The following is a 20,161-nucleotide window of genomic DNA, read 5'->3' on the forward strand; positions in this document are numbered from 1 at the left end:
ATTTGGAACTGAGATACAATAACTTAATAACTGGCACATCTGGTGCAACTAAGCAAGAAGAAAAGAGGAAAAAGTATAAATAACCAGTATCAGGAATATAAAAGGAAACTCCAAAGATGCTGAGAAAGAGAAGAAAAATATGAGAAAGATGAGATACTTTGAACTTTATGTGATGGGTACTTCTGTTTATGTTTGAAAATCTCCATAATAAAAAGTTGGATTTTAAGCTCATAGCCACATCTGGACTAGGCACCTTATATATATTACCTCTTTTAATCCTCATGAGGCCAGTGTTATTTTATGCTTAGGGAAAGACAAGCTCAGAGAAGTCACATACTTTGTACATGAGCTCATGGCCAATTAGTGTTATAGCCAGGATTTGAGCCCAGAGTTTTCTGTCTGTCCAAACCAATCTGGGAGACCTTAGAAATCATCTAACATAATTTCTTCATCTGATGGTAAAGAAAGCTGGGGCCCAGAGAGAAGTGACTTGTCCAGGTCACTAACCAGATAAAGTATAATACATTGGCAAAAGATTAGACAGAACTTCAATTCAAATGCTGCTTCTATTATTTACTAGCTGTCGTCCTTTGAATGAAATATTTGACCTTTCTGAGACCATTTCTCATGTGCAAAATCGGAATAAGGCCCACCTAGTTAGAGTAGTTTAAGAATGAAATTATGTAGAGCTCTTGGTCCAGTGCCTCTCCCCACCTTATAAGTACTTCAAAAGTTGTGAGTGAGAGGTGACAGCAAGGACTCAATCCAGGGCTTCTCTGCCCTTGTTCAGGACTCTTCCTGAAGAGGAGGAGGAAGATGGCAACTACATTTTGGGATTAATGTGAAAAACTGTTACAGGAAGGTTGGATTTTGAAACAATAGATTATTCTTACTAAAATAATATTTGATGCTCCTTTTTATAGTTGCAGTTTGGAGTATAGTAAAGTGGCATTATAGCCACACTAAATTGTACAAATTCATCTCTCATGCTCTTTCCCCTTTCCTTTCCCTTGTTTAAAATACAGATTGAGTGTCCCTTATCTAAAGCTCTTGGGACCAGATGTGTTTCAGGTTTAGGGGATTTTGTTTTTGTTTTTGAATATTTGCTATACATAATGAGATACCTTGGGTATGGAACCCAAATCTAATTATGACTTTCTTTTATGTTTGATACACACCTTATGCATATAGCCTGAGGCTAATTTCATACAATATTTTAAAATAGTCTTGTACATGAAACAAAGTTAGCGTACAGTGAAACATCAGAAAGCAAAGGTGTCGCTATCTCAGCCACCCATGTGGACAATCTGTGGTTGTTTGGCATCACCACCATACCTGACTGAACTTATATGCTACTGATAAGCAATTATTTTCATAATTATACTTTTTCTTACATAAGTACATAACAGCAGAAAATATGACAAACCATTTTTACAGTGACAAAATAATGTGGTCAGGGTGACCAGGCAGCACAGAAGCATCACAGAACACCTCCATCAGCTGTCAGACAACAGCAGCAGCCAACAAGGGCTGTAGGTTCAGTCTCCACCTACAGTGCTATGTTCTGAAACATCAGAAGCAGTCAAGCGGCTAGGAAGTAGCTCCTGTAGGGAAAAGGAGGCATTCTGCTTGGTGACTCTTTAAAATGTTTCCTCCAGTCATCTGTCTCATTAAAAACTGTATGGACAGTTTAATGAATTTTTCAGTAATAAATTCAACTATACTCTGCTGTGTGCACTGATTTTAGAATTTGATTTCATGTCCAGATGTGACTCACTTTAAAGGATACTATGAAGGAGACTTTCTCTTATCACTTTCTGTGATCTTCCTGGTTTCCTCATACCTGAATTTAATCCTTATGGAGCTGATATACCCATTTCAGAATATTCTAAGAATACTATAATCCTTACTACCATGTATCTTTAAAGATGGAATATCTAATTGTGATATGAATCATATCAAGCATTAGTAGAATGCTCACTACCAAACTACACACATCTTGAGGTCCCAGTCTGTGAGTTTAAGTATTTCTCTGTGTTCCATAGCATCTTGCAAAGAGTTTTGCAGAGTAGGTGCTCAAAAAAACAGTTGAACAAATGAGGCATATACTTATGTTGTTTTTCTTTGTACATGCAGAAGCACTATGGTTAAGTTTTTCAGTAAGCCAGTTTGCATCAATTAAAAATCAGTCTGAAGAGCTTTCCCCCTCCCACTTTTCTTTCAGTTTGTATACAAGAACACTTTACCTGAGATATAGGCCAAAAGTGAAGGTAAGTCCACTTTTAGGTCCTGTGTGTGTGTTGGGGGTAGGATACTGGGTATAGGATGGAGGTGGGAGAAGAAAGGCGAGTGTGGAGAGGTAGTGGAGCAAGCACAAGCTTTGGAACCAAAGGCATTGAATCTTTCATTTACTGCTGCATGTTCTTAGACAAGGACCTTCTCTTTAAGCCTTAGCTTCTTTGACAATAAAATTGAGCTGCTAGTAACTACATTGCAGAGTGTTTTAAAGATCAAAGATAATCTATATGCCCAGCTTCATGCTTGACAAAGTCAATGCATAATAAATTTAAATAAACTCAATAAAAAATACTCTCTGATATCTGGTACAGATCTAGAAGGAATATACTCTGCCGAGGCTACTAATACCAGGACAATCACTGGCAAACCTACGTATAGTCATAGCCCCATGGATTCTTTCTCATTCTTTTTCAGGGATAACATGGAACAATTTTATATTTTCTCATTCTGTCCTAATTTGTTCCCAAACAGTTTCTTTTTGGAATCTGGCCAGTGATCCTGTTTGAGCCTCTCAGGAAGCATTGATGAATCCTTCCACCAAGAAAACAAACAAGCACCTACCACAGACCTGGCAGAATAAACAAGGAAATCCTTAAAGATCTACAAGTTCAAATATGTCACGACCATCACAGCAGAGGAGTGACTTCTGACTAATGCTGCCAGCCGCACAGAGAATGAGGAATGGGGCCTGCTGGGTGTTTAGTTCATGCCTTCCTCTCATTTGTCACCCTCCCCCTTTCACCCTCCAGTTTATAAAGAAACAGAGATGATGTGTGTGTACAACCTCAAATGCAGAAACAATTGGGCTTTTCTTAACAGGTTAACAGTTTGTGATGGTTATAAGAAATTAACCTTTTTTTTTTTTTGCCAAGGGTTGCATGTGAATTATACCTTTCTTAATATATGATTAAATAATGCAAACAGTCAGCTAAGGGCCAACAAAACCCCATATCGAGCATATCCAGATAGTTAGCTGTGAGCCAGCACTCAGCTGTATCAGATTTGATTAATACTGTTGTATTAATCTCATGGATGTTTCTCAAAGGTTAAAGAAAAACAAAGAGGAAGAAGAGCGAGCTAGCTGTGGGATTCTGTGTAGTTCTTCACTATCTGTTCTGGGGCTAGTTGGAGTGTCATAAGCAAGCTCAGACCTGCCCCCTGGTTCAGTACTTAACCACATCCCAGGATTTATGGTGTCTGCCTATGGCCACAGCCAACCAGAATAAGTGGGTCATCTTATCCCTTTCTGAAGCTCCATGAGGACACGTATAGAATGCTGCAACTTCAGCCAGCTCTGTTCCTCTGATCTTTGCAGATCTTTTTAAGTTGTCACCATTTTTATGACTAGACAAATATGACTGGTGGTCTAGACTGCCCATAGTTCATCCTCCTCACATAACTTACTTGAAGTTGTCAGGGAATGTCATTACTCTCTGACTTTTTAAATTATGCCGTATTTTCCAGTTCTCAGAGAGGTCATGGTTGTGCCCAGGGAAGTATGTTGCATTAACTAAAGCTAAAATGATGGGGATCCTATTTACATAAAGCATATTAAAATATCTGCTTCTTAATTTTCTGAAGGGAATAGATGAAAGTTTCTGTACAGAGCCCACAAAAATTAGGGTGCTAAGAAATGACAGTAAAATCTCATCATAAGGCAGCTAGTTCTAATTTGCATTTGAATGTATAACAAATTTCATCACTTTTCACAAACATAACACCTGCCTGGAGTAAAAATCTGATTTTACCCCTCTGCTTATGTATCATCATATTTGTAGCTCTGCATCATTTAGCATTTTTATGACTTTTTTTGCTTTTTGTAAATTATTGTAAAATCCAGATTGTTTTTACCACATGGTGACATGACTCAAGATTAAATCCTGAGCTACAGTTTAAAAGGAAAATCATTTTTTCATATGTAAAGATGGTAGAACACTTTTGTCATTTGTTCCAGTATTAAGTAGCCTTCATACAAATTTAAAACCAAAAACTATTCTGTTGTTTGTCTTCACCTACTAGCCTCAGTTTTATTAACCAAGTATCCAAGGATGTCAAGTTGGCATCCTTCCCTTAGCATACCAACAAGCCAGTAGACTGATTCTTCCGCCTACTTTTATGATCCTCCAGGAAGAAAAACACTTTCCAAAACATTAAGAGAACTTTGGTTTTGCCTTAAGAGGGTATAAAACTAAACCATTCGAAGGTACAGCCCATAAGACTGTACTTGATTTTGCCCCAAGATTCTGACTTCTGGCTACATTTCACCTGCAGTTACCTGGGCTATCAGCCATGATACATTTTTTAATTCATTTTTTTAACTTATCTTTTTATACTTTTCAGTTAGATATTCTTCAGCATAAATAATATATATATACAGTGTAGGATAAAGGTATATCCTACATGGCAATGCTGTTAAACATGATAAAACTGAGTTTCTGCAGGATTAAAGTCAAATTAAGGGTACAGAGAGCACACCTTGATACTGAGGCCATTTGGAGTAATTTGTTTAATCAGTGATTTATTCACCACCACCAGTGGCCACCTGTTCAATAAAATTGTCCAGCACCTCAGTGGAGAGTCATCTACACCCTAAGGTGACCTGTAAGACTGTGGCCAATTCTTTGAAAACCCTTGTTTCTGTTGGGAGAATGGAAAGCAGAAAGGGAAGCCAGGCTCCTTAATTTTCAAGTCAGCTGTGCCTCGTTTTAGCAACTAAGTAAAACACTCAAGACTTTGTATCTGTGCAGTATTTTATGGAAATCACTGGTGACCTATAGGATATTGCTAAATTATCTTCATTTTAATGGCTTTATTTTTTCCTTATTGGATTCTAGGTGGACATTACAGGGTTGGATTTCCACTGTTTTAGTGGAAAACTTCATGTTAACTGGAGTGTACAAAAAAGTCTGTTTCCTGCTGAGCCAATAATGATTTGTTTGCATATCACCTAATGTGAAAAGTGCTCATCTGTGAACCCTACAGTAAATTATATTTTAGAAAATACTTTGTAAGGCTGGGCACAGTGGCTCACGCCTATAATCCTAGCACTGTGGGAGGCCAAGGTGGGTGGATCACTTGAGGTCAAGAGTTTGAGACCAGCCTGGCCAACACAGTGAAACTCCGTCTCTACTAAAAATACAAAAATTAGCCGGGCATAGTGATGCACGCCTGTAGTCCCAGCTACTCAGGAGGCTGTGGCAGAATTGCTTGAACCCAGGAGGCAGAGGTTGCAATGAGCCGAGATCATACCACTGCACTCCAGTATGGGTGACAGAGCAAGACTCCATCTCAAAAAAAAAAAAATAAATAAATAAATAAATAAATACTTTATGAGGATGTGAAAGAAGCAATGTGCTTGCACTTGGATATCCTTATGCCTCCATTTTCACTCTGAAAAACTGAAAGCAATTTGGCTTTTATTTTTGTTTTTTTAAGGAACAGCTAGGTGAAAGGAAGTTAAGCTGATTGGTCACTCTACCCCCCCTTCCCCACTGTGATGTTTTGTGAAACATCCCTACCACCTGAACTGATCTTTTTAATCCTTGTGATAGTAAATACATTTATAATTAACAGGAAAAACATTTTTTTAATAATCTACAAATGAAAACCCTAATAGTAGTATTTGTTTGACAAAAGTAAATCAAATATTATGCTTTAAACATAATGCAAAATTTCAGGACAGTTAATTTGGTCTTCCCTTACCCTAAGAGGGTTTTTCTTAATAATAAGGAGAAGAGGTGTGGTTCAAAGAAAATTAAGAAACAAAAACTTCAAATACATAATGCATGAAAATCTTTAAATGCCTGCAAAAATTAAGTTCTGTTATAATACTAGCCAATTCCAAATTAGCCAATGCCCTAAAAGCGTCTAACAATTTAAGCTTGTCTGAGTCCCACGAAAACAATTATTTCTGGTTAAATTTGAGTTTTAGCTACCAACTCCATATTTATGTGACAACAAATTGTTTTGGCCCTGTGGTTTATGATGTGCTGCTGGATAAACATTTATGTAAAACTGATGTTTCAAAAAGAAGCATTTCTAATTGGAATTTCCACCTGTGTGACTATTTGCAGATCTACCTCTGTCTTCCATTTTGCATCCTATCAGTGTTATAATTAGTTTGATCATGTTGTCTTGTTTTACAGTGTCTGCAATTATAGTGAATTATGTTTTAACTACTTAAAAATAAGGACTAAAATTTGATTTAAAGTAGTTAAACCCCTTTACGGAAGGAGCTGCAAAATGAGAAAAAAAAAAGGAATGTCATCTTGATCCAGCTGACTAGAAATTTTCTTTTTCTTTTCTTTTTTTTTTTCTGAGATGGAATCTCATTCTGTTGACCAGGCTGAAGTGCAGTGGCACAATCTCAGCTCATTGCAACCTCCGCCTCCTGGATTCAAGTACGTAATTCCCCTGCCTCAGCTTCCTGAGTAGCTGGGATTACAGGTGTGCACCACCACACCCAGCTAATTTTTTTGTATTTTTAGTAGAAACAGGGTTTCACCATGTTGGTCAGGCTGGTCTCGAACTCCTGACCTTGTGATCGGCCCGCCCTGCTTCCCAAAGTGCTGGGATTACAGGTATGAGTCACCACACCTGGCTTAGAAATGTTCAATACTGTCTTTTAACTACTGCATTCCAACCAGCCTGGGCAACAGAGTGAGACCCTGTCTCAAAATAAATAAGAATAAGGAAATATTTGTTAAAATATCTAACTATGTAATTGTTGCATGAGGGAGCCACCAGTGTAGTTGAGGTTCTTGGCAGCATTCCACTGGACTTCAGCATTTCTCCAAAATTACCAGCCCAGTCAGCTTCATATACCCAGATATGGACACTTCTTCACTTGAAATTCAAACTGAAGATAAAATTCTGACTTTGGACAGTAAACCTTTGCCTTGGGTATGAAACCTTGACACTGTTAAAAGAAAAGTGGAAAACTGTAAGGGACAACAAGTTTCAACAAGGCACAGTCTGACTGCCTATTTTCATGTACTTTAAAGAGTATTATTTCTCAAGGTCTTCATTTTATCATTAAATTCAGCTAATTACTACCTGTTTTGAAAGGCAGCTAGTGTAGAAGATTGGTCACAATATTTTTTTTTTGGCGGGGGGACAGGGTTTCAGCATGTTGTTCAGGCTGATCTTGAACTCCTGACCTTATGATCCACCTGCCTCGGCCTCCCAAAGTGCTGGGATTATAGGCATGAGCCACCGCGCCCGGCCACAATAATTTTTTTTAATAGAAAATCTTAAAATCCAAATCAAGAAATTCAGTTACAGGCTGCAAAGTAACCTAAAATTCCCCCACTCTGTTTAGCTCAGCGGCTGCCAGTCAGTATAGCACCAGCCACAGTTCACTGTGCTCTGCATACAGTTCCTTTCCAGCCCTTACAAGACCTGCTTCATTGCTTTAAAGAACATAATGCTGATACTTGAACTGAATTTAATCATTGGTAACTTAAATATTCACAAAATTGTCATAAGCTTCTGAAACTTCTGGCAATGCCATATCTGTAGATCATCACTTTTAAATGGAGTTTGCAGAATTAACTGTAAAATTGCAGCAACCATATTTATTAGAGAAATCTTTAAGCATATACATATGGTTCCCTATAAGTATTCATTCAGAGATCATCTGTGCCTAAAAGTAAATGATAAAAATGTGTCATAATATCACAAGGCTCTAGATCAGGGATTGGTAAACTGTAACCCATGGGCCAAATCCAGGCTGCAGGTAGATGATCTGCAAGCTAAGAATGGTTTTTATATTTTATTTTATTCTATTCTATTTTTTATTATTTTATTTTATTTATTTTTTTGAGACAGTGTCTCTGTTGTTGCCCTGGCTGGAGCGCAGTGGCAGGATCTCACAACCTCCCCCTCCCAGGTTCAAGTGATTCTCCTGCCTCAGCCTCCCAAGTAGCTGAGACTACAAGCACATGCCACCATGCCAAGCTGGTCTTGAACCCCTGACAAGTGATCTGCCCACCTTGGCCTCCCAAAGTGCTGGGATTACAGGCGTGAGCCACCATGCCCAGCCAGTTTTTACATTTTAAAAATGTTTAAACAAACAGAGAAAGAAGAATATGCAACAGAAGCTCTATGTTGCCTGCAAAGTCTAAAATGTTTACTCTCTGGCTTGGGAGTTTGCCTCCCCTGCTCTAGACTCAGCAAATGGCACAATGGTACAGTACAGTGGTACTGCCCAACTGCACTTCTCTGCAAGGTGATTCTAGTGTGTATTTGTCAGAATGAAAATTTGTTACATATTTGAGACATCTCATGTTTTTGTTGAATGTAATCACATGATTTGTATTTAATATTTACTGAATTATTTTTTCATATCAGTTTTTCTATATTGGCAGTAGCCTATTGCAAAGTGCCTAAACCTTTGAGAAAAATTACTATGAGCAAGGTCCATGATTTAGTTTTCAATATAAAGGGAATTTCATTCTATACTATAAAATCCAAAAATGCTAGTTGCCCTTCGCTTTTGAGTTGACTTCCAGAAAGTTGAGATCTTTTGACCATTTTTTCTCATATCATATAAAATGTGCCACTTGGTAGTTGTCACACTGTGGAAGTCATGTATACTTTTTTTTTTTTTTTTAACTTTCTAAAAGGAAAAATTCAAAGTTCTTTCCACAGTTAGTCCAAGCTGCTTTTGGGTTTTTCTTTTTAGAGCTAAATTATTCATACTAATAAGTAAGTGAGTCTGTTCCAAGATATAGAGGCCATTATCTATTTTTGCTTAATGTACTGATGGGGCATTGTTGTTCACCATCATGCATTTCCATACTTTTAATATTTCTGAGTCGCTTATCAATGTGATCAACAGATAAACTGTTCACGCTAATATAGCATTTCCTAACTTCATAGTTGTTGCAGATGTTTGTTCTAGTAGTGATTATTTAATAAACATATACATTGTACTGAATCTTATAAGCAACTAACATTTTCAGATAATCTCAGTCTGCTTATTCACTTTTTCCATTTGATTTGCCAATGTCATAATCATTTTTCTAGAAAACAGTAGGATAATGTATTTTTTCCAGTCTGCTATAATGGAGACTATATTTCAGCATTCATTACCTCTCATAGGTGAAAATATTAAATGATATTGTTTTAAATAAGACTACCGGTAGCGTTTTATCCCTGATGTATATTTTTTAAATCTATACGTTTATATAAAGGAAGGGCTACCATGTGTTATTAGAGAGTTTATGTACTACACAAAGGCACCCAGTTGAGAGAGGAAGGAGGGTGAATCAGGGGCTGAAATCTAGTCTGTGCTCAGCCTGCTAAAGATGGGGTTGCATCTCAGAGGACACATCTTTTTCCAGTTTGCTTAAGCTGGCAGTATAGGCCAGCAGTAATCCTCTTCATGGAAATGACGTCCAGTCATTATCCGGGGGCTTCTTTGCCATTAGACTCCTAACACTGTACTACAGTACCTTTCTACTCCAAGCCTAAGTATGTTACAAGGATAAAAGCTAATAATGTTTTAATTAAACATTTATATCTTTAAATATACAGCATCTTCAACTTTAGGAGCTGTGAAGTAAACACATGAACCCGTCCAGCTTCACACAACGAAGGGCGACAGATCAGGAACAGAAAAAATGGTCCTGCATAACCCATGTGTGTCTGTGGTTTATAACTTTAACCAAAGTACCATCTACAAGATGTAAACAAATTAGAATTTTCCATAACTCATCTAGTTCCTCAAACTACAGCTTTTCAAATATTAGCTTTCTTAGCCAAGCCTGCTGGAATGGTGGTTTTACTTATTGTTGACCATATGGTTGATTCTTCAGTTAGTCCCTCCTTTGTTTGTCAGGGTAGGGCAGCCTTGCCTGTATCAACGGATGCTGGCAAGAGGCGAACCAGGAACCTTTACCTGACAAAACACAGACATGAGTTTGCAAAGCCATTTGGGCTGTGCTTTATGAGGGAATAACTGAAAAGGAGTGTGAATGGCTTTATTTCACCCTGAACAGTACACACCTGCCTAACACAGGTATCTGTCATTTGATTTAGCAAATTTTGTGGACTTGACTTTGGGCTTCTCACTAGCGTGGTCTGGGGTGGCCTTTTCAGCTCTTTTTTCTTTCTTTTGCCCTGGACTGGAATGCAGTCTACCTCAAGTGGGTCTTCCTAGGTAAGAGAGAAAGCAAGACCTGTCTCACTTAATAGGGTGGTCTAGTCCCAAAATAAGGCTTGATTCTCAAAGGAAATGAGAAAAGAGAAAATGGGAGGGGGGATCATTTATTGAGCCCTACTATGTGCCATCCATTCAACAAACTGGAATGTCTATTTTAGGCTCTAGGAATACCGTGAAAAATAAGACAAATACCTGCCCTCATGGCACTTAGTGTCTCATAAATAACTGTGCCAATTACATTTGGGATGAGCATCATGAGGAAAGGTAAAGAGTGTTCTAGGAGGGAATGCAAGGGAGCTGGATTAGGGAAGACATTCCTAAAGATGAATATCTACACCAAGAACTGAAGAATGAGAGGTATTAAGGAAGGCGGGGGAAAGGCTGTTTATAGCAGAGGTAGCCAGAGGTGAGTTCTGGAGAGATGGGTTGGAATGATGTCACATAGGGTTTTGAAAGCCATCTTACGAATTTGAATTTAGTTGTTGTGATGCGGTGGCTCATGTCTGTAATCCCAACACTTTGGGAGACCAAGGTGGGAGGATTGCTTGAGGCCAGGAGTTTGAGACCAGTCTGGGCAACACAGCGAGACCCCATCTCTACAAAAAAAAAAATTTAGGTAGCCAGATGTGGTGGTACTCACCTGTAGTTCCAGCTACTCAGGAGGGTGAGGTGGGAGGATCACTTGAACCCAGCAGTTCCAGGCTGCAGTGAGCTAAAATCAACAGCACTCCAGCCTGGACAACAGAGACGTCTCTGAAAGACAAAAAGAATTTGAATTTGGGAAGCTCTGGAAAAGATGGAGAATAGATTAAAGGGAGCCAATATGGATGCAGGGATACCAGATAAAGGGAGAACGGGGGACAGTGGTAGTGGAGATAGTTTGCAGTCTGTGTGAGACCTAGCTGAGAGCTTCAGGATAAGAAATGTGGATCTGGAGCTCAGCTGAGAGACCTGGGCTGAAGATGTAAATTTAAGAATCACAGACGTGCATATTAATTGAAATGGGAGTGGTTGAGATCACAAAAGGAAACAGGGTCTGAGACTGAGTCCTAGAAACCAAACCATTTAAGGATTACGTAGAGGAATTTTGAAAGACAAGGGCATCTCAAACCAAAGAGAATCACCAGTCACTTGGAAAGGAAGCCTGGGTGAGGATCTGGGTTCTAGTTCCTCAAAGTCTGAATGTCTGTGGCTGGGCTGGACACACAGTGCCCATCGGCAGAAACAGCTACATGGCTGAGGGGTAGAAGGCAGTGACCCTGATATGACACTGCACTGAGACAGGCTCCAAGCTGGAACCACTGGCATTAACCCTGACAGGGTACTTGCTGTTAGACAAGTTATCTCCTTTCAGGGTGTCTGAAGACCTGGCTTAGGAGCCTGGTCCTTCACTGAAAAGCTGTTTGGTTGTGGCCAATTCACAACTAAATTTTGGGTTCTACGTCTATAAAATGTAGGACTGTCTTAGCGGTTAGCACCATGGTGTAGTGTGGCTCTCGTCACAAGTTTCTAAACGGTGCCTTTCCTGTAACAGTGCCTGGCCTGGGCCTGCAGGGGTACTTCAAAACTGGACAAACGAGAGGAGTCAACTCCTCTCCTCTCTCTCACTGACCAGTGAGGCCTGGAACAAGGGACTGTCCAGCCTTCTCCCCTGCCTGGTAGTCAGGTGCTGGCCTGTGCCACAGAACCTGTTTATCTTGGAGGTGGAGACAGGTTTTCCTGCCTTATCCTGCCCCAGTTTTTCAGACTAGGGTGGGGCAGAGCACACACTGGATTGAGACTTTTTCTGCTAGATTAAAACACCCATCCATCGCAACGGGGAAGGCTAAAAAGGTGTCCAAAGTGTGTTGATCTGTCTCTGAACAGTACACATCTTTTGGAAGCCACCTTCGGCACACGTGTCCACTACATACATCTCACTAAGTTCTTCCCTGGTCATTTCAGAAATCTCCTGGAGAGGTCAGAACTGTTTGTTTTAAAATCTGCTAATTTTATTCCAATAACCTTACCCCCATTTAACTTTCTCCCCACTTCAAATCATTCCCAAATTTCCCAAAAGGTATATCTGCCAAGGAGAAAAGATGAGTTTTTAGGGGGCTTGAAGAAAACGAGTTCACAAAATTCATTCAGTCAACCAGCTCTGTGCCAGGCCCTGGAATCTCATGAGCAAGGTGTAGTCTGGGAGGAAAGTGGTCATGTCCCTCCCTGGGGCTACTGTCTTGCCCTCATTTGTTCCTAGATTTCATTGCTAATCCTAATCAGCTCCTTTTAGTCCTTCACCCACCAGGAAGTTGCCTGTGAGTCTTAGGGCTTTCCTCATCCTCTAGATAAACCTCACCATCCCCATTGGAAGCCTACACTCGGTCCCTCTCCTTCTCTCTCTTCCCCCCACCCTTTCCCCCTTCATTCTTCTTTCATCCGGCACCTCCCCCTGTAAACAAGTAAGAGGGATGAGGAGCCTGAGAGTTGAGAGATGAACATTCTCACAGAATGTCCACTAAGTCACCAAGCTATGACGATGCTATTTGGAATGAAACTGTTCACAGTTCTCTATCACTGTTAAGGTAGCCATTGTCTCTAGCAGCTGCCAGCTAAGTCAACAGAGAAAACGAAGTTTCATTGGAAACAACCAGAGCAGTTGGCAGGACTGTAGCTGCGGCTGGGACACAACCCCAAAGTCTGTCTGCTGTGAGTGGCTAACTTTCCATATCACACAGCCTGGAGTGTCTGGGTGGCACCTTGCTTGCTGCCGTTCCGTCACGCTGCTCTGCTGTCTGCTTACTGCTGCTGTCGGTGCTGTCTTGGGGAATCACCCGAAATTGCAGTGGCTGCAGACAACCTCTGAACCACTGGGCTCCCCTGCAGCCGTCAGAGGGCAGGTTCTATGGCAAGGAAGCTGGGGTTCCCTTCCATCAGCCTCCCTTCCTAAGAGTATGAGGATCCTAAACAGTGGGCCACTGTTTGGTCATGTGTTGCCCCTTGAGCCAGGCATGCTGTCCCTGTGACCCAGGGTCTCAGTAGTGGTCAGGACTGTATTGGCTATAAATGGCGAAGTCCTGGTGTCCAGCCAGAGTGAGGCAGCCAGGACAGTGCAGCTCTACCTCCATCACACTACTGAGAGACATGGGTTACCAAGCTCTAGGAAAGCAGCATTCCCTCGAGTAACAGTCAGAAAGGGGTGATTCAACACCGGGCTCTCTGTGTCAGTGAGTGGAGACAGGGGAAAGGATCCAACTGCCTAGCCCTAGCCCCTGGGCGGGGTCACTTCACTCGGGTCCCACGGCACCTCCCAAGAGTCAGGGCTGCTGAGGCCAGCCTCCTGGTCCCCACCCTGACCCCTGAGATGTCGATTAGGACACCCTGGAAAGGGAAGCAACTGCCTGTAGATCCAGTATGCTGGAGGGCCCTCCCAAATTTTTTCCAGTAACAATTTGTAAGATCAAAACAACAGGGGGTGATTTGATACCACCAAGAGCTTGTTGGGCAAACATTGAAAGTGAGATAGAGTGTGTGAGAGAGAGAAAGAGAAAGAGAGAGAGAGATCCTCCTATTTAGTTACCTAGAAATGCTAGCCATTCTAAAAAATTTTACTTAAAAGGAGAAAAAAGGGACTGGTAATTTGGCAGTGGAGGCCATCCCAGAGAGTGCCTCCTTCCTAGAGACACTGGGCCCCTTTCCTCCTTCCTCTTCTCAAGTCTTATCAACTAGAGGCTGAAAGTAACACCCACAGCTTCTGGTAGCTAAAAGCCTTAAAAACAACAACAAAAATCAAACAAGAGAGACTGGTGATTTAGGCAGCTATAATGCCAAGAAAAAGGATCTATCTACTTATCTATCTATCTATCTATCTATCTATCTATCTATCTATCTATCTATCATCTTTCTATTTAGCTAGCTCTGTTGCCCAGGCTGGAATGCAGTGGTGCTATCACAGCTCACTGCAGCCTCAATCTCCCAGACTTGAGCAACCCTTCCACCTCAGCCTCCCAAACAGCTGGGACTACAGGTGTGCACCACCACACCCCACTGATTTTTTTTTTTTTTTGTACAGACAAAGTTTCATTATGTTGCCCAGGCTAGTCGCAAACTACTAGGCTCAAGCAATCACTTCCCAAAGTGCTGGTATTACAGGTCTGAGCTACCGTGTCCAGCCCGGAACTTTAAACTTTAGGTACTGAGCAAACAGCAAGTCTAGGAAACACAATGCTAGCCTTAGATTACTTATTGATTTATGAACAAACTCCTAGATATAGAGGAAAATAAAAGGTATGTATAGACTATATATACATAAATGCTTGTAATTTATATATAAACTATAAAATAATGTGTATAAATAAATTATATACATATTTTAATATATAATAAATAGGCTGGGTGTGGTGGCTCACACCTGTAATCCCAGCACTTTGGGAGGCTGAGGTGGGTGGATCACTGGAAGTCACAAATTTGAGACTGGCCTGGCCAACATGTTGAAACCCCATCTCTACTAAAAATTCAAAAAATTAGCCAGGTGTGGTGGCACATACCTATAATCCCAGCTACTCATGAATCTGAAGCAAAAGAATTGCTTGAACCCGGGAGGTGGAGGTTGCAGTGAGTCAAGATCGACTCACTGCACTCCAACCTGGCAACAGAATGAGACTCCATCTCAAATAAATAAAATAAATACACACACACACACACACACACACAAGGTAAATTGTGTATATGCTGTATTTTCCATCATTTGATTTAACTGGAAATTCAAAATTGCTAATTTATGTACTAAAGAATTTATATAACAAAAAGATTAAAAACAGCACTTACTGGTTTTTGTGCCTCTATAACATAGGGTCTAACTTAACATTTGCAAAAATGCACTAACTGTCACAAATTAATGGACTTAACACTGGGGCTCAAATTATAATTATGCCTGGGGATCCCACTAATTTAAATACACTGACCCTATAATCTTGAGAGGTTAACTACATATAAAAGTTTTTAAATGTGTATGACTCAATTTAAGCGCAGCCTTGCCTAAATTTCTCATGGTCATATACCCACTGCTACAAAATGTTTTCCATTGAACATAGATAGTTTGACAAAATAAATAATTAATTAGACTGGGCGTGGTGGCTCATGCCTGTAATCCCAGCACTTAGGGAGACCAAGGCAGGAAGTTCACTTGAGCCCAGGAGTTCAAGACCAGCCTGGGCAAAAGCAAAACCCCGTCTCTACAAAAACTACAATTAACCAGGTGTGATGGTGTGTGCCTATAGTCCCAGTAACTCAAGAGGCTAAGGTGAGACGATCAACGGAGCCCAGGAGGTTGAGGCTGCAGGGAACCGGGATAGTGCCCCTGCACTCCAGCCTGGGAGACACAGTAAGACCCTGTTTGAATATTAATAATAAAATAAAAGTGTCTCTTTGTCTTTTGCAAATTGGCTTGATAAAATGGGACCCCCCCATGAGCCCCCATTTTATAGTTAATATGACCCAATGTAAGTTAAAGCAGGCCCTTCAAGGATTAAAACTCATTATATAAAAGCTTATTTTTAAAGAGTGATTATCCCCCACTACTCTCCATTTAGCAGCCTAATTTTGCCTATGTTCAAATCTAAAAAAACACATATATATTTATGTATATACATTTTAATATACATTTATATTTTAATATATAAAATGTACTATATCTAAATTTAATATGTATTTTAAATATATAAATGTGTATATATGGTACCTGTGATGGATCACTACAACTCAACACTGTAGTCCCATCCATCAGGCCCCCATACCTAGTATTAAAATTAAACTGATTTCCTTCAATCAACAACTAATAAATACTCTTACAAAGATGGCTAACCATGCCTATTTCAACAGCCCTTCAGGCAGTTTGCCTCTGCCTCTGAAGGGACACAATACACTTTTCTAGGCTACTCACAGGAGACCTCCACATGAGGTCTGTCATCACACTGCCTTTACAGACAAGATGCACCTTCTCCAGGAGCACAGGTGCAACACTGCACTGAGAACATCCTCCTCCAAGGAGATTTCAATTGACTCACACTCACATTTGAGCTTAAAGAGGAGGCAGGCCGTCACTGGTAGCTAAGGAAGCCTGTAGCTGCCCTCCCGCTCTTCATCCTATCCCTAAGGAGGAGGGGTGATGTCATGGATTGGTCAGATTCAAGTCAAGTGAACCAAGCCAAGGCCTGGGGTGTAATCTCAGTGTGTGAAATAAAGGGGTTAAAGGCTGGTCCCAGGCTGTGGATGTCTCCCTTCTACTTCACTCTCAGACGCTGCAGGTAAGATGGGGGCCTGGGCTTATTCCTATCAGGAGGGAAGTGCATTTTTCCTTCTTCCCATTCCCCTCTCAACAGAGTCCCAAGAAAGAACAGGCAGAGGCCAAGGAGAAAGGAACAAGGACAAAACAGCCCCTTCTACACAGGTCCAGTGCAGACCCCAGAGGTCAGGGCTTCATGTTGGGGCTTGGGGTCAAAGCCCTAATAGATAATAAAAGTTTTTTTTGCTTGTGAAATCTGCTGTACAAATATTCCTCCAGGAATACCCTGGGATAGTAGGGGGCGGGTGGGTGTCCCTGGAATCTGTATTCCAGCCATCCATCTCTCAGCATCAAACCAGAGGAGGGAATGACCAAAATAGTTTCTGGGAAAAGAAGGGGGAATTCCTGGAGGGGTGCAGTAGCTCACATCTGTAATCCCAGCACTTTGGGAAGCCATGGTGGGTGGATCACTTGAGGTCAGGAGTTGGAGACCAGCCTGGCCAACATGGTGAAACCCCATCTCTGCTAAAGATACAAAAATTAGCTGGGCGTGGTGGTGGGCACCTGTAATCCCAGCTACTCAGGAGGCTGAGGCAGGAGAATCACTTGAACCCAGGAGGCAGAGGTTGCAGTGAGCCAAGAAAAGGAAAAAGGGGGAATTCTAGGCAGAGTGAATAGCATTCCAAAGGCAAGCAATAAATGGATGTCTTAATATGTGTGGAGCAATAAACACAGTGAGAAAGGTCTGTAGTTAGGGGATCACAGAGGAACTTTATAAGGTTTATAAAGAGGAACTTTATACCATACTGTGTGAGAAGTCTAGACTTCATCCATAAAAAGATGGTCTCCTGTGTTAGCCAACTGCTTGTGTTATTCTGGTGCTTGCTACATGCCAGGCATGATTCTGAACGTCTTACATGAATTAACTCATATAATTCTGAGACACTAAGATAAAGGACTTGCCCAAAGTCTCACCAACAAGGAACCTGAGGTTCAAAGGGGTGGAATAGCAGCAGATCTGTTCTCTTTACCAAATTTGCTACTCGGCAGTCATGGCATCAACAAGGAGACAGGTTCTGTTGACCCGGACTTACCGTGAGGTGACCTGGAGGAGGTAGTATCTGAGCTGTGTCCTGAGAGACAAGGGATCAGGGCCAGCAGAGGCTGGGAGAGTTTAAGGTGCATGGGCTCCAGGATGTCTGAAGACTGCTTTGGGAAACAAGGGGATCCAGCAAAAAGAACCGTAGAGAGAAGTGCCCAATGCTTCACAGCAAGTCAAAGCCCCCAGGATGTACAGTGCGGCATCCAAGAACAGAGCTGAGCAAGCCAGCACCGCCCTCAGATCAGCGCCTGGCCCCATACCTTTTACTTTACAGCGGAAGTTGGCTGTGATCCAGGATCTTCATTCAGTTTTATCAAAGTAAATGCAAATTTATAAAAAACAAGATTTATTGTTACATTAAGGAGATTATTTTTCTTTCTAGAAATGATGGGGGGATGCTTTTTAATTTTTTTTAAGTAGTATGTGTGTAGAACTTTAGTATAACCAGGATTCTTTCCTCATTTCATTGAAAAATGAGTGTTAACTTTCTCAATTTTTCAAATGAGGACATTGACACCTAGGAGATTAACTCAGGAAAGAAGCTGGGGCTCAAATCCAGTTATTCAGACTCCAAATTCTGTTTTCATTCTTTTTTTCTTTCATTCATCGAAAAAAAAAATACTGCATTCCCCAAATGTGCCAGGCACAGGACTATGCACTGAGTAGATAGCTGATGGTAAAAGAGACAGAGCTTCTCATGGTGCTTCTAACACTGAGGCAGGAATACGTGAAGATACACTATATAATACTCTATGTCATATTTCTAATCAGCACTTGGTGATTACATTGACACTTTTGGAAGGCTTTCACACTTGCATTTGTAGTTAGCTGCTCCCATTCTTTCACTGAATGCTGCTTTGTGCCCATTCTTCGGCAGACACTGTGTATGGACTGTAATACACAAGCAGCAGAGTTCAATCTGGTAACACCTATGTGCAAACTACCTGCAAGTATTTATTGAGCACATACTTTTGGAAAAGCAGTCTTTCAGCAATATTTATTGGCACCTTGATAATCCTAACAGCTAATATTTACTGAATACTATGTGCCAAGGACCACAGTAAATTCTTTACACACATTATCATTTGTTCTTCACAGTAAGTCTTCAGAGGCAGGTATTTGAGAGCTTAAGTCAATATGCTCAAATTCATGACACTAGAAAGCAGTGGCAGCCAGCACTTCCTACGTCTCTGCTGTCCTAACTTCCCACCCTATGCAGGGCACTGGGGATACAACAGTGAACAACACTGGTGCAATCTCTGCCCTTAAAATGTTTACAGTCTAGGAGGGAAGATAACCTTTAAACAGTCATATGCTGTAATGTCTAACAGGGTACCTGGTCTCCTTTGAGCTTCATTCAAACTTCCCCAAGAATATGCCTTGTCAAGTGGATGCAGAGACTGAGTCTTTACGCAAAGAGAGAAGGGAGGGAGAATTCAGTCCAGCAGGGGGATAGCACAAAGAAAAGCTCCGAGGTAGGAAGAGGTCTGGCAGCCTGAGGCTGTGACTGGGCTGAGAGCATGGCTAGGTGGATCACAGGGAAGCTAAGGAAAAGAGCATGAGGAGTGGCACACAAATCTGCATAATTCAAAGTTTCCTCCAGCTGCAGGAGGGGAGAGTCCGGCCGAGAGCAAGGCAGTGTGTGGAGACGCCAGGCAGGACACTATTTCATGTGAGGCAGGGATGTTAGTTTGGATCAGCCTGTTGACAGAGGGAATGGCAGCATGAAGGTTGATTTAAAAAAATGTAGAAGAGAATCGACGGGGGTTGTGTGGAGAAATGAGGGAAAGGAGGGAGTCAAGGAAGATTTTTGGCTTGAACAACCCAGTGGATGGCAGTACTCAGGACAGCTCGGGGGAGGAAGATGAGAGTTCAAGTTGCATCCAGGGTGGCTGTGGACAACCATGGAGCTGATAGGTCAGGGAGCTGGTTGGTCATGTGGCTCTAGAGCTCGGAGGTCCTAACGGTGAAGGAGATCATCTTGGACAAAGGTGAAATGAGTGTCTAAGACAGAGCCCTAGAGGCCTTCCACTATGAAAGGTTATTATTAGAGAGGTCAGGTGCAGTGGCTCACACCTGTAATCCTAGCATTTTGGGAAGCTGAAGTGGGAGGATCACTTGAGCCAAGCGTTTGAGAGCAGCCTGGACAACATGGCAAGACCCTGTCTCTACAAAAAATAGAAAATATCAGCCACACACTGTGGCACACACCTGTGGTCCCAGCTATTCAGGAGGCTGAGGTGGGAGGATCACCTGAGCCTGGTAAGTGCAGGCTGAGGTGAGCCATGATCACACCACTGCATTCCAGCCTGGACGACAGACTGAGACCCTG

At 41.4% G+C, this 20,161-nt stretch overlaps 2 protein-coding genes across 3 annotated transcripts in view; both read left to right on the forward strand.

Moving 5' to 3' along the window:
- The window catches only part of ACER3 (alkaline ceramidase 3), a 165,082-nt gene extending 160,046 nt beyond the window's left edge, over positions 1 to 5,036 (forward strand). For both annotated transcript variants that reach the window (XM_017533053.2, XM_017533052.2), the window contains 2 exons: positions 2,225 to 2,270; positions 2,770 to 5,036. In XM_017533053.2, the coding sequence (XP_017388542.1) occupies positions 2,225 to 2,270; positions 2,770 to 2,823 (100 nt within the window). In that variant the 3' untranslated portion in view covers positions 2,824 to 5,036. The remainder of the gene's footprint in view (positions 1 to 2,224; positions 2,271 to 2,769) is intronic.
- A 5,928-nt stretch (positions 5,037 to 10,964) lies between these two features.
- The window catches only part of B3GNT6 (UDP-GlcNAc:betaGal beta-1,3-N-acetylglucosaminyltransferase 6), a 13,021-nt gene continuing 3,824 nt past the window's right edge, over positions 10,965 to 20,161 (forward strand). Inside the window, exons 1-3 of the mRNA XM_017533054.2 lie at positions 10,965 to 10,970; positions 12,705 to 12,709; positions 16,730 to 16,749. The gene's annotated coding sequence lies outside the window, so the exon portion shown is untranslated. The remainder of the gene's footprint in view (positions 10,971 to 12,704; positions 12,710 to 16,729; positions 16,750 to 20,161) is intronic.

The sequence above is a fragment of the Cebus imitator genome, unplaced genomic scaffold (genome assembly GCF_001604975.1).
Source record: "Cebus imitator isolate Cc_AM_T3 unplaced genomic scaffold, Cebus_imitator-1.0 Scaffold79, whole genome shotgun sequence".
Classification (NCBI taxonomy): Eukaryota; Metazoa; Chordata; class Mammalia; order Primates; family Cebidae; genus Cebus; species Cebus imitator.